The sequence below is a fragment of the Tupaia chinensis genome, unplaced genomic scaffold (genome assembly GCF_000334495.1).
Source record: "Tupaia chinensis unplaced genomic scaffold, TupChi_1.0 Scaffold140086_1, whole genome shotgun sequence".
Classification (NCBI taxonomy): Eukaryota; Metazoa; Chordata; class Mammalia; order Scandentia; family Tupaiidae; genus Tupaia; species Tupaia belangeri.
The window spans coordinates 802,738-817,860 of NW_006199965.1; the positions used below are offsets into that span (position 1 = coordinate 802,738).

Genomic DNA, 15,123 nt, shown 5'->3' on the forward strand with positions numbered 1-15,123 from the left:
GTAATCTATATGGTCCTATAACCATTTACAAAGTTGAATTCATAATTAAAAGACCTCTAGTGGTGTGGAGGTTAAAGCTCTGAATCCCACAAGCAACTACATGGTTTGAGTCCCAGACTCGGTGATTAGAAAATCACGCAGGGCTTGTGTGCTTGCATGGCTAAGATCCCAAGAGGAGAATGAGGAAGGATCATGGTGTGGTCATTCCTCCTGGGGGTGATTTCTCTCTCTCTTTCTCTGGTGAGCACATGTACCCTATAGAAAAAAAAAAGCGCTTCTGGATCAGCCCTGTAGCTTGGTAGTTAAGAGACTGCATAGAACATAGTCGACTAAATCCTGGTCCTGAAGGCTTAAACATATGCCTGGTGTGTGCGTGCATGCGTGTGTGTGTGCGCGTATCTGTGTGTGTGACTGTGCCAAATTTTGACGGATGGAGAAACAGTAGAGAAGGGATCATGGCTTGTGGCATGACTACCACCAGAGCACCAGAGACAGGTACTTTTCTCCCCCTCTCTCTTTCTCTCTCTGTCTCTGTCCCTCTTGGTGAGCACACACACTCTTTGGCAATTAAAATAATAATAATAATAATAATAATAATAATAATTGAAAGCCCCCTCCCCAACTGAGTAATTCTACCAAACATTTAAAGAAGAATTAATACCAAATTTATACGATTTTCTACAAAACACAGAAGAAGAAACATTTCCTAATTCATTGCATTAGGCCAGTATTACTCTCTACTGAAATCCACAAAGTAATAACAAAAAAGAGAGAACATTTCAAACCACTATCTGCCATAAACTTAAAAAAATCCTCAACAAACATATTAACAAATGAACTCCAACAATGTATAAAAATAATTACATACCATGATCAAGTTAGATTTATTCTAGAAATGCTGTTTTAACAATGTTTTAAAAAAGAGGGCTTAAAAAAGAAATTCAGATGATATTAATAGATGCCCAAAACAAAAATTGAACAAGTATTCTTTATATATATAAAAAAACTAGCAAGTTATAAATAGAAGGGAATTATCTCTACTTGATAACATCTACAAAATAAAAAATGAAACAAAACAAAACTTAAATAAATAAAAAAAACCCAGGGGCTTGGCAGGTAGTGTGGTGGTTAAGGTGCTAGATTCCCATGTGGCTGACCCTGGTTCAAGTCCAAGACTTGGCAGCTTGCTTTCTCTCTCTCTCTCTCTCTCTCTGGTCAAATTAAAATAATAATAATAATAAAAAATAAATAAAATTAAATAATTTTTAAAAACCACTATAGCTAATATCATACTCAATAGTGAAAGGCAACTTTCTTCCAAACATGCTTTCCTAATGGCACGCTCCTCCTAAGATTAGAGATAAGGATGTCCTTACACGCCACTCCTGTTTAACAGAATACAGGAGGTTCTAGTCGCTGCAACAGGGTAAAAATAAGAAATAAAACGCTAGCTCCAGAAAGGAAGAAATACATTCTGGCTTTGGTGCAGAGAAAACCCAATGAGACCTATGTGGGACAGGCCCTGAATTCCTGTCCCAGGACCTCACTGAGCATGCTGGCCATGCATAAGCTGTGACCTGAGGTTACATCATGGCAAGAGAACCCTGCTGTGGGTGTTTGCTTCTCTGTCTGTCTCTGTTTCTCTGTTAGGGAAGAAATAAGTGAAAAAAGAAAGAAAAACACAGAAAGAGAGAAAGCTGAACCTATTTATAGATGACCTATTTGACTATATAGGAAATCTAGAGGAATTAAGAAAGTAACAGGGGCCTGCAGGTAGCATGGTGGTTAAGACACTGGACTCACTCACATGTGGTCGACCACAGTTTGAGTCTGGAACCTGGTGGCTTTCTCTCTCTCTCTCTCTTTCTTTCTCTCTCTCTTGTGAGCAAATGTGCCCTACAGTAAAAATAATAATAATGGGGCTGGCAGGTGGCGTGGTAGTTAAGGGTGCTGGACTCACATATGGTAGACTGTGGTTCGAGTCCCTGGACCTGGCAGCTTTCTTTCTCACTTTCTCGCTCTCTCTCTCTCTCATTCTGTTCCTTTCTGGTCAAATTAAATAAATAAATAATTCTTTAAAAAACATAATAATAAAAAATAAAATAAATAGTTAAAAATAAAAGAAAACAACAAACTCCCAGAACTAATAAATGAGTTCATCCGAGTCATAAGACACTGGATAAATGTATAAAAATCAATTGCTTCTTTTTTTTTTTTCTTTTAGAGAGGAATTTTTGCTATAGGGCATGTGTGTTCACTCAAGAGACAGAAAGACAGAGAGAAATCACCCTCCAGGGAGGATGGCCATGCCACAATCCCTTCTCCATTCTCTTCTTGGGATTTTGGACATGCACACACATGCTCCCAGGATGAGTTTTAAGACAATGGATCCGGGACTTGAACAGAGGTTGACTATGTGGGAATCCAGTGACGTAACCATTAACCCACCTACTAGTCCCCCCACAATCAATCACTTCTATACAGTAGCAACAAATATGTGTCTACCAAAATGAAAAACACAAAACCACCTATAATTTCTCCAGGGAAAATGAAACACTTAACAAAACATGTACGGTATGTGTATGCTGAAAATCATAAATACTATTGGATTGAAAAAAAACCCTAAATGAATAGAGAAACACAATGTGTTCACAAATTGGAAGTCTCAACACAGTAGAGATGCCAATGTTCCCTAAATGTATCTGTAGGTTCAATGTAATAGACATCAAAATCCCAGTAAGAGTTTTTGTAGACATAGATAGGTTTATACTCAAAATTGTATGGAAAGGTATAAGCTATGAAAGAGCTAAAATAATCTTGACACAGAGAAAGGTGGGAGGAATCATACTACCCAATATTAAAGTTTTTACAGCAGTAGTAATCAAGGCAGGCTGGCAGTTCCTCACCAAACAAAACATGTAATTACTGTGTGATCCAGCAACTGCACTCTTGGGCATCTGTGTCAGAGAAATGAAAATGTTCATGCAAAAACCTGTACTGATGCTCACAGCTTCTTTAGCATCGCCATTAGTAACTAGAAACGACCCGGATGCCTTTTGATGGCTGTATGGTTAAGCCGTCTGTGAAAGGCATAGCAGTTCTGAGCACCAGCTGTGTGCCAGGAAGCCTCCCCAAGACCTTACTTCACGCCTTACCCCGTCCCTTGAGGTAGGTGCACTCATGCCATTCTACAGATGAGCAAACAGGGACAAGCAGATGGCGTACTGGTTACATTGCTGGATTCCCATGTAGTCGACTGCAATTCGAGTCCCAGACCCAGCAACCTGAAATTCACACCGGGCGCATGTGCATGCGTGCCCAAGATCTCGAGAGGAGAATGGGAGAGAAGGGACTGGGGCATGGCCATCACCCTCGAGGAGTGAGTTCTCACTTTCTGTCTCTCTGTCTCTGTCTCTCCAGTGAGTGTGCATGGCCCATAGAAAAAACCTTTCTCTCTCTCAAAAAAAAAAATTACAGATGAGCAAACTGAGGTCCTGAGAAGGGCATGCATGGCAAGTCAGGATTTGAACCTAACACTTTCTGGCCTTTGAACTTGGCTTCTTACCACCAGGGAGCATTGCTTCCTTTTCTACAGACACCCCATGGAGCTGAGGGGACCAGCGCTGTTGCACGCCCACTCTGTGCTGGGCACTGCCATGCTGATCTCACCAGGCTGTGGGGTGGGAGTCAGAGGAAAAGCCTGAAGCTCTGTGAGGAGAAGCCACTTGCTGAAATCACAGAGCTGAGAAGGGCTGGGCTAGGATTCACCCCATGGTGTTCTGGCCCCTGGGGGCCGGCAGGGTGCTGCATCTCGGAGTCCCTCCCGCCTCTCAGACATACCAGCATGATGATCACCAGGTACTGGAAGCTTCCAGCGAGGCCAGCGGCATGAGTACAGAAGAAAGCGAAGATCCCTTGGACCATCTGGGTGAGGAAGGGCAGAGAATGACAGGCACAGTGACAGATGCAGGTCACAGCCAGAGTGCAGATGGGACTTAGCTGGGACCTTTGGGAGTGGGCCCGGGAGAGAACTGAATCTAGGGAGAGTGTGAGAGTGCGGGGGAAACTCCCAGGGGCTCTCTGCAGCCCCAGCCTACATGGGGTTCCAATCCAAGGTGCACTGCCCCTGCCCTTCAGAGGGGGAAGCAGCTGAAGGACCGGGAGGCTTGCCTCTGTTCCTCCATCTGTAAAATTAGAGCAGTTACCCCTGCCCTTCCAGAGACCCTTCTGAAACTGCAGATTGGTGAAGGAAGAGGTCAGTGGGCCTTTGCAGTTCCCAGCCCCACTCGTGCCTCCCCTCCTCACCTGGAAAGCCAAGGAGATGAAGAAGAAACCACTGAGCAGCAGGACATAGGGCCGGTGGTGGAGGACGTGCCGCAGGCTGAGAAGGAAGGGCAGCTTGGACCCGGCTAGGGTGCTGAGGGGCCCTGAGGGGGAGAGCTATGTCGGTTAAAGTAGGCCGGGTAGCCAGGCACACGTGAACTTGGGCTCCTTCCTTCATCTTGTGGAAGCAGATTTTCCTTTGGGGAACCCCCTTCTACCCTTTCAGCTCACTCCTCATTCCCCAGCTTCAAGGTCCAATCCGTAAACTTCATCCCCTTAGCCACAACGATTGGTTCAGGAAAGGTCACATGATCCAATCTGAGCAATTGAAGGCAACCCTGGGATTCTCGCTGGAACCTCCGTGAAAGAGGAGCTAGGCCAGAGGATGTGAGACAGTAGCTGCTGGTGGGCATCTTGCTACCAGAGGAGTGTCAGCTGGCAAAGAGGCTGAGATAACCATAGCAGGACTGAGAGCCTGCAGGAAAGATGGATTCCTGAGGACTTTGTCTGCACACCTGAATACCTATGGAATTTTCAGTAGTGTGAACCAATATCTTCTCTTTGTGGCTAAAGCAGTTTGTGTGGCATTTCTGTCATTTGCATTGAAAAGTTCCTGCTGCAAAGCCCTCATGGATCTGTGCTTTCACTTGCTGGTATCTTCCACCATCAGAAAGTTCCAGGCTTTTCCAGAGGGTAAAGGGTATTAGAGCTATTCACAATGCATTTTTTTACTCAATAAACATCTATTGGTGACTTTCTATGCACCGTGCTCTGATTCAGCATGAAACAAATGTCCTATCTTTGCATCTTAGAAAATAAAGAAGTTCAGGACCAGCAGTTGGCGTAATGGCTATGTTGCTGAACTCTCATGTAGTCGACCGTGGTTCAAGTCCCGGACCTGGTGGCTTAAACCCACGCTAAGTACGTGTGCATGCATGCGTGCCCAAGATCCCAAGAGGAGAATGGAGAAGGGACTGCCGCGTGGCCATCACCCCTAGGCGGGTGATTTCTTGCTTTCTATCTCTCTGTTTCTCTCTGTCTTTCTGGTGAGCGCACGTGCCCTATAGCAAAATCCTCTCTGGAAAAAAGAAAATGAAGAAGTTCATGCATACTGATTACAAAATAATAGGATGTGAAGAAAATATGGGGAGGAAGGATAATGAGGTAGCAGGGTCTCCTAAGAGCATGAGGCCACCCCTGCCCCTCTTGGGCCCACGGGCCGTCTCTTACCTGGCTGTTCTTTCACCCCCAGCACCAGCACCAGGCACGAGAGGCTGTAGAGAGAGCCCAGGACCAGGGCTGCCATCATGTACGCCCTCCGCTGGGGAACAGAGAGCATTAGTTGATTGCTCGCCTCGCCTCGCCTCTACACCTGTTTGCACAGTGACTCCCTCTTGCCGGGTCTTCTCTCCCCACCTCCCACCTCTCCAAATCCCACCCCTCTTTCAGTCCTGGCTCAAGACCTGCTTTCTGTCCAACACCTTCTAAGTCTCTCTGCCTGCTTTGGAAAACTTCAGTGTCATGGGGTAAAAGTCTCTGCCTCACTGCTAACTTATTTGCCACCTCCTGGAAGGCAGAAATAGCGACTTCTTCTCCTGCTTCCCAATAACTGTAAGAGCATCTATAATGATTGCTAACAACTATGATACTAACTCATTTACTCCTGTGACAGTCCTCTGAGGTGGGCTTGACAATTAGCCCCATTTTCCAGCTCAGAGGACTGAGGCTCAGAAAGCTCAAAGAACTCCCAAGCCACACAATTCATGCATGGAGCCAAGATATAGGCCAGTCCGACCCTGTTGAGCGGCTGTTAGGAGTCAGGGAACAATGTGCACAAGGTCCTTAGTGTTGTGCCTGGGGTGTAGAAAGCGCTGACCCCTCAGTAGGCATTTCCTGAGTGCCTATCACGTGCCAGGCGCCGGGCTTGGCACTGCGACTTTAGCTGTGAGCCGAGGAAAGCTGCTGCTCCTCTAGGCTGTTCCGGCCTAGGCCTCCCTCTGCTGTTTTCCTGCAGCGGTCTCCTCCAGGTTCCTGCAAGGCCTGCTCTCTCGCCTCCACGAGCCCTCTGCTCTGACGTCACTTCTTCAGTGAGGCCTCCCTGATCGCAACACCTGAGATCCCAACTCGCTCTCCCCGTCCCGCCTTCCCACAGTGCAGCCTGCCCCATGTTCCCGTAGGCTGTGGGCTCCAGTTGCTCCCCACAGCATGTTTCTCCTACAGGATGACAGCCCTGTGAAGGTGGGGGCTTTCTGTCTCTTCTCGCCGCACTCCCAGTGCACAGGACGGGCCGGAATACGGGCTCCATAGCCACGTGTGATGGGTGAATAAACATGGCAGGTGGAGAAAATTGGTTCAAAGCAAAAGGAAGCTGGAGCTCGGAGTCCTCTTCCAGGCATCTGGTGAGAGGTCCAAAAAGTTGAGTGTGTATGTAGGGACGAGGGCCGTGTGGAGACTTGGACAAAGTATGTGCCAGGCGGAAGAAAGGAACATGCAAAGGCCCTGAAGTGGGAGTGTGCCAGGCATGTCTGAGGAACGGCGAGGAGGCCAGTGTGGGAAGGAGGGTGGGAGAAGAGGGCGAGGGGTCGGGGCCCAGCTTGTCCTGAGGGGTTTGGCATGTACAGAGTGTGAGGGAGCCACGGAGGTGTCCACAAATGTCAGCCATTGTAACTTTTTCAGTGACCCACATGGGCCAGGCCCTAGGCAGGCTGCACACTCTCATTGGATGGCCGCGTCCACACTACAGACTTCCCTGGACCCTGTTCACCCACAGGGAGGCAGAGGTTGGTGGGCCCTTCCTTACTGTGTTATCCAGAGAGTCAGTGAGCAGTGAGCCGTTGCCACCAAGGGAGCCATTGTCCCATGAGCCGTTGTGCTCCAAGCAGTGCTGGTTCATGCTGCCGTGCAAGTGGCCCACCAGCTGCCCTTGGACACCAGCGCCCACCAGCGTGCTGAGGACCTCCATGCCCATGCCTGCAGGGGTGCGGAGACACACAGGCTGCGCGGGGCCAGCCTTGCCCGCTGAGCCCCATGGAGGGGGGACTCGCCAGTCCCGGCGGGGGACTTTCCTCTGCACAGGGGGCCGTGGGTATCGCTCTGAGGCACAGATGAGATGGGGGTGAGTGGGGGCACCCAGGAGGCAGGGGCTCTCCCGGCCCCTTTCTCTTACTTCACAGCACAGCTCATTTGCTTAGGGAGCCCCTCTCCACCCTCATCCATCCATCATTCCCTAGGCTCACCTCTGTTTCCAGCACCTTGAACAGTCCCTGGCATGCAGTAAGTGAACAGAAACTTTGTGGACGTAATAAAAGAAATCTTTAAAAAATTGGGGCCAGCAGATGGCACAGAGATAAGGCAGCTAGATCCCTTGTGACCAACTGTGAGGTTTGAGTCCTGGGCCCAGTGGCTTGAAAACCAAGCCAGGCATGCATGCCCAAAAATCCAGAGAGAAGAATGGAGGAGAAGGGATTGTGGTGGGGCCATCCCCCCTTGGGTGGTGGTGTGTGTGTGTGATTTCTCTGTTTCCCTCTCACCCCCCATCTCTCTCCAGCGAGTGCACATGTCCTATGGCAAAAAACGAACAATAAGTAAAGACTATGGCAACTCTGTGATTAAAAAGAAAGAAATTAGATGGCAGCTGCTGCTTGCCGAGACCCTTCTATGTGACAGTGCTGTGCATTTGTCATCTCTGACCCTCACTGTAGCCCGGGGGGAGGTCCTGCTGTTATCTCTATTCCGTATCGAGAACACTGACATCCAGAGAGGGGTGCTAACTGGTTCGAGGCCACAGCTGGGAAGAGAGGAGCTGGGATTCAGATCCAGGTCTGTCTGACTTGACAGCTCATCACCTCTTCACTAGGCCATATGGCCTCTGGGTCTGGTTGGGCTTTAGGTCCTGGGAACCCCTTCAGTTGGTGAGGGGTGTAGAGGCATGGCTGCCTCCCCGACTTACGGAATGCCGTGGCTGAGTCCCGGTCCCTCTGGCTCCCTCCCAGGAACATGGTCAGTGAGGTATACGGCACATGGTAGCACTGGGGACCAGATGCAGGGGGGCTAGGCAGTCTGGCCTGGGCCTCCTTTTTCCCCTTTAGCACCTCTGCTTCCCAGCACCCCATCCCTCCCATGTCCAGATCAAGGCTCTCACCCCAGCCTCCTTGAACTGCCTGTTGAGACTTGGCAAGTCCCTGTTGTTTTCTGGTTTTAGTTTTCTCTACACAATGGGCTGAAATCAGGGTTTCATGTGCTGTGATGTTTTCAGTAAGTAAAAGCCAGCCTTCCCTATGGAAAGGTTGCTACCATGTTGGACTGAACTAATTTTATGGAAGGGGATCATAAAGCCCAGACAGGGGTCGGGCCTTGCCGAGGCCGCACAGCATGGCAGGGTCTAGAACCCTGATTTGGATTAGAAACCAAGACCAGAACACCAGTGCCAAATCAACACTTACCCCCTGCCCTCATCCCTCAAGGCCAGCCGGCCCCTTCTTACGCTCAGACATGTCTGGAACAGGCAGTACGTGACCAGGTACCAGAAGAACCTCACGCTGACAGACAGGGAGTCGCCAGGCATGAACCAGAGCAGGCAGTACAGGGTGACAGCAAAGGGCGTGGACGCCAGCATCCTGTTGGCCAAGGAACCAGAGGGCTGTGAGGTGCTGGGCTGTGCCCCGGGCTTGGGGGACGGACCCGGGGAGGACATCGCTCTTTCTGGCCCTTTCTTCTCACATGGCCCCTAATTGCCAGAAAAGACCATAAACTTGAATGGCTAAAAAGTTCTGTAGGTATTGGGCCAATAGGTGGCGCGGTGGTTAAGGTGCTGAACTCCCACATGGCTAATCGCGGTTAGAATCCCAGACCTGGCAGCTTGCTTTCTCTCTCTCTCTCTCTCTCTCTCTCTCTCTCTGTTTCTCTCTGGTGACCCCTATAGCAAATTAGAAACTACTACTACTAATAATAAATAAAATTAAAATAAAAAACGTTTAAGAGAAATAAAAATTAATTAAAAAAAATAAAGCCATGCAGGTATCAGAAAAGTGGGGAGCAGGCTCCCTGGGATGAAGGGGTGTATTCTCACCTCTTTTCTTCAAATACCCAATACATTTTCTTATTTTAAAAGATATTGGGACAGCAGGGACTCGGAATTTCTTTGAGAGCAAAACCTCGTGTGGACTTCACCTGCACCATGACATCATGTATGTATGAGCAGGGACCATTCCAGCTTTATGTATGACCCTTATTCCACATGACAGCCATACATACTGATATAATTATCCCCCGCTTTACATATGAGGAAACTCAGACACACGGAGGCTAAATAGCTCACCCGCTCTTCATTCTTCAGCTTGCTGGGATTCGAACCCCAGCACTCTTTCAGAAATCCTTCACCTTCCCTTTCTATAGTTCATGCATATGGATTTTTTTCCACTTTATACTCTTCTGTTTTATTCCACTTAAAAAAAATGCTGGTCATGACTCACAAAAACGGCCCCCTGACCTGCTCATGGTTTATGACTTGCTATTTGAAAAACTGGATGAAAAAATACATCTAGTGAGACCTCATACAAGAGGACTTCAATAAATTCATGGGAAAATAGAATTAAAATATAATTTATTTTTGCTGCAAAATTTTTTTTTTGGAAATCCAGTTTTTAAAATAATATGTATTTTTCTATGAACTTTTGAAGACCCCTTGTATCTATGTGCTAAGCACTATTCTAAGGGCTTTAGGTGATCTCATTTAGTTTTTCCTATAACCCTAAGAGGCATAACCTCCACTGAAGCATGGGGCAGTTATTAGCTCAGCCAACATTACAGTTAGTCATGGTAGGACGGTATTTGGACTCAGGCAGTCTGGGCACTTAATCACCACATGTGGCAGCCTCCTTATATTAGTAATATAATGCCATGTGAGGGCAATGGCAAACAATAGAAGACACGGGATGGGGCAATAGGGAATAGTGGGGTCTGTGACAAGTCAGAGAACATATGCCTTGTCTAAATGGGAACAGGAGCAAGTCTCAGTTCTTGCTACCATGTGTGAAGACAGGCCCACTGCTGCTAGATCTTTTCATTTGCGTGTATTTTTTTGATAACAGCTTTATTGAGATAGAATTTGCATACCATAACTTCTGGGTACATATCCAAAGAAAACAAGGTCAGAAGCTTGAAGAGATACCTGCACTCCCATGTTCATTGCAGCATTATTCACCCTAGCCAAGACACGGAAGCAGCCTCTGTGTCCACTCATAGCTAAGTGGCTAAGGAGCGTACAGCGTATACATACAATGGGATATCATTCAGCCATAAAAAGAAGGAAATCCTGGCATTTGCTACAGGGATGAATCTGGAGGACATTACATTCAGTGAAGTAAGTCAAAGATAAATACCATATGATTCCACTTCTATGAAGTAGGGGAGTCAGAGTTCTAAAGACAGGCAGTAGGATGGTGGTTGCCAGGTGTTGGTCAAAGGATACAAATTTTCAGTTATTAAAAAAAAAAAAACCAACAAAACGAGTGAGTTCTGAGGACCTATCGTACGACATGATAACTATAGTTAACAGTACTGCATCGCAGCTGTGAAATCTGCTAAGGAAGTAGATCCGGGTAAATGTTCTTATCACACACATGTTCACACAAATGAGAAAAGGTGGAGGGATAGATGCGTTAACTACCTTAAGGAAATCATTTTACAACGTACATCCAATCAGCACATTGTATACTTTAGATTGATATGATGTTATTTGTCAATCATACCTCAATAAATCTGGGAGAAAAGAATTTGAATAGGGGCCGGTAGGTGGTGTGCTGGTTAAGGGCACTGGACTCCCACATGGCTGACTGTGGTTCGGGTCCTGGACCTGATGGCTTGCTTTCTCACTTTCCATCTCTCTCTGCCTCTCCCCCTATCTGGTCAAATTAAAATAAATAAATAAAATAAATGAAGTTAAATAAAATGATTCTTTAAAAAAAGAAGAATTCACATAGTAGGGCTAGCAGATGAAATAGTGGTTAAGGTGCTTGAGTCTCATATGATTAATCACAGTTTGAGTCCCAGACCCAATGTCTTAAAACCCATGACAGGTACATGTGTATGCCCCAAATCCTTTTTTTTTTTTTGCAGAGATTTTCGCTATAGGGCGTGTTCTCTTTCCATACAGACAGAGGGAAACATTAGAGACAGAAAGAGAGAAATCACCCCCCAGGGGGGATGGTCACGCCGTAATCCAATCCCTTCTCCTCCATTCTCCTCTCGGGATCTTGGGCACGCACGTACACGCGCCCGGCGTGGGTTTTAAACCGCTGGATCTGGGACGAGAACCTCGGTCGACTACGTGGGAGTCCAGCGACATAGCCATTACGCTAACTGCTGGTTCCCTATGCCCCAAATCCTGAGAGAATGAAGGAGAAAGGATTGTGGCACCCAAGGGGTGATTTCTTGCTTTCCTTCTATCTGTTTCTCTTCTCTCTGGTGACTGCATGTACCCTATGACAAAAAGCTAAAAAATAAAAGAAAAAAGAATTTACATAGTATAGATTCTCCCTTTTAAAATTTCAGGGAAAAAAGAAAAATGAAGATTTTCTACTGCTAATTCTGTCTCCAGCCCCCAAACTTGAGTGATAGGGATCCCCTCTATGCTTCCCTCTATCTCTGTATGTCTCTCTCTGCCTCTCTCTGTCTTCTCATTTTTTTGTAATTTTTAAAAAAAAATTTTAAGGTAAAGTATTTTCTTGACTTTCAGCTTCTCCTTTATCTTGCTAATAATCCCTTTCCCCCTCCCCTCTAGGAGAGGCAAGGGGCAGGCCTTCAGAAGACTTCTCCATTGCTGCTGAGAACTAGTCATTTTGCTCCATTATGAGGTTTTCTATTTTTTGCCTTTTTTTTAATAAAATTTTTTTCTTTTTTCTTCTTTTTCTCTCTCTGTTTTCTTATTCTTTTTCTTTTACCTCATCACTTTGCTCCTCAATCTCCATTCACTGTATTTCTAGACGGATCTAGGGAACCATAGCCAAACATACAAATACTATTAGGGTTAACATATTCCTCAATACCCACTGAATCTGCTGCACAAAGGGATAAAAACAGAATGGCAAAGAGATTCTAGATCACCTCTTTCTGCACACTCCTGAATGCTCAGATTGAACTTCAGGAATTAGGAAGAAATGCATCATCCATCTAGAAAGCACTGCAGGGCCACAAGAACTATGGGAAAGAAAGAAAATACCTCTCCTCCAAGGGAAAAGAATAACTCGCCTTCATGCACAGACAGTTCAATGGAAATCATGGAAATGTTTGATAAAGAATTTAGAATATTCATAATGACGAAGCTAACAGAGATGGAAGAGAAGAGACACAATGAATTGCAGAAGAGGCAGGAGAAAGGAGCTGACAAGTCCCAGGAGGTGAAGAAATTCTTGCAAGATCTAAAACAGGAAATACACACTTTAAAAAAGAATCAAATGGACCTGTTAGAGATGAAGGCTACAATACAGGAAGTCAAAATCTCCCCCGAAAGTATTAAAAGCACACTAGATCATACAGAAAATTGAATCTCAGACGTAGAAGATAGATTCACTGGTCTAGAAAAATTCACCACGAAGACTGAGAAAATTGCTTCCCAAAATGAGAATAATATACAAGAAAAACTAGATACTATTGGGACCAGCAGTTGGCATAATGGCTATGTCGCTGGACTCCCATATAATCAACTGTGGTTTGAGTCCCAGACGTGGTGGCTTAAACTCATGCCGAGGGCGCATGCGTACATATCCAGTATCCCAAGAGGAGAATGGGGAAGAGATTGTGACATGGCCATCCCCCCCAGGAGATGATTTCTTGCTTTCTGTCTCTCTCTCTGGTGAGCACACGTACCCTATAGCAAAAACCAAAACTAAAACAAACAAACAAAAAACCCCAAATGAACAAAAAAAAACTCTCAAAAAAACCCCCAAACAAACTAGATACCATCAAATGTCCAAACATCCACATAATTGGTATCCCAGAAGGCAGAGACTCATAAGGGCATTGATAATCCTGCAAGAGAACTTTCCAAACCTAGAGAGGCACTCAAAGATCCAGTCCCAAGAAATACAAAGGATCCCAAATAGAATCAACCCAAGAAGATCTTCTCCAAGACACATTAGAGCCAGATTGACCAAAATCACAGACAAAGACAAGATACTAAGATTGGCAAGAGAGAAACGGCAAGTTACCTACAAAGGATATCCATCAGGCTAACAGCAGACCTCTCATCGGAAACAATGCGAGTGAGGAAAGAATGGGAAAATATATTCAAAGTGTTAAGGGAAAAGCAATTGCAACCAAGAATATTGTAAACAGAAAGATTTTCCTTCATATGGGAAGAAAAGGCAAGAACATTCTCAGATAAACAAAACCTGAAAGAATTTACCAATGCCAGACCAGATCTCCAAGAAGTTCTCAAGGGAGTGCTATATCAGGAAAATTAAATACAGACACACAGAAATAAGAGTTCAAAAACTAAGAAAATGGCCGACTTAATCGTAGGGACAAGTCTGGAGTTGAATATTATATCCCAGAATTTAATCAGGGAGATCAGACCACCACAGAAGATATATTAAGTACATGAGACTGAACTGGTGAAATAGAATTTTATGACTTTTGATGAAAACTTTGTTGATTTTCTTCTAAACTTTGTTTTTCGGTTTTAAGGATTTTTGCCTGTCTTCAGCTGCCAATAGGTTCATGTGCCTGCTGTTTGAACAGAATCCTAACCTGTTTCCTGGCTTTAAGTTTTAAGCAACATTCCTTAGCATTTCTTTGATTTATTAAAGTTAAAAATACTTTTCTTGAAATTAAAAAAATTATTAAAAATACCTATTTAATGACCATAGTAAGCTATATAGCATCAGCGAGGTGCTACCTTACAGCATATTCTTTCTACTCAAAGTTTCACTTTTAAAGTCAGACATGTATTCACAGATATGTACATACCAGCTGAACTTGCTATTGAAATTAGTTACATTATTTAAGAAATTTTGTGAATCAATAAAATGTGGAGAAAAAAGGAATGGAAAACAACTGTAGACACCTGAGATAGTGTGGGATGAGGGTGGGAAATGGTAGAAATAGGAGTAAAATATATATAATATATATATATTTCATATATATATAATATATATATATGAAACTAGAAATGGAAAATTATTGGTGATAACATATATGATTAAGCCATCACAGTATAATCTGAATGGGTAATCATATTTTGTATGCTGTGACAATGTTCAGGGAATGAATGTAAATTAATTAACTTTAAAAAATGTTTTAGAAGAGAATTAGTGCACTCGTAACTAAAAATAAATAAATTTAAAAAATAAAACATACACCCAGGACCAGCAGATGACATAATGATTATGTCTCTGGACTCCACATAGTCTACTGTGGTTCAAGTCCGGGACCTGGTGGCTTAGAGCTCACACTGGACACATGTGCATGAGTGCCCAAAATCCCTAGAGGAGACTGAAAGAAAAGGGACTGCGGCATGGCCATCCCCCTGGGGGTGATTTCTTGTTTTCTGTCTGTCTCTCTTGTTTCTCCGGGGAACACATGCATCCTATAGCAAACATCTCTTCTTTAATATAAAAAAGCACCCATCGCCACTATTAATTTTAGTACATGCTAACCACCCCCAAAAGAAACCCTGTACCCATTAATAGTTATTCCCCACTTCCCTCTCCCTCAGCTCAGGGCAACTACTAATCTATTTTCTGTCTTTACAGAGTTGCCCATTCTGACCATTCTGTACATATTGAATTATATAATAGGTGA

The 15,123-nt window shown here is 44.9% G+C and overlaps 1 protein-coding gene across 4 annotated transcripts in view; it reads right to left on the minus strand.

Annotated features, from left to right (window-relative positions):
* Positions 1-15,123, minus strand: part of LOC102488354 (sodium-dependent lysophosphatidylcholine symporter 1-B-like) — a 56,857-nt gene that overhangs the window by 21,720 nt on the left and 20,014 nt on the right. For 3 of the 4 annotated variants that reach the window (XM_027765974.1, XM_006162502.3, XM_006162501.3), the window contains 6 exons: positions 8,807-8,939; positions 8,273-8,351; positions 7,124-7,293; positions 5,554-5,644; positions 4,306-4,427; positions 3,841-3,924 (listed from right to left, as the gene is read on the minus strand). In XM_027765974.1, the coding sequence (XP_027621775.1) occupies positions 3,841-3,924; positions 4,306-4,427; positions 5,554-5,644; positions 7,124-7,293; positions 8,273-8,351; positions 8,807-8,939 (679 nt within the window). The remainder of the gene's footprint in view (positions 1-3,840; positions 3,925-4,305; positions 4,428-5,553; positions 5,645-7,123; positions 7,294-8,272; positions 8,352-8,806; positions 8,940-15,123) is intronic. The other variant, XM_027765975.1, reaches the window with a different exon arrangement.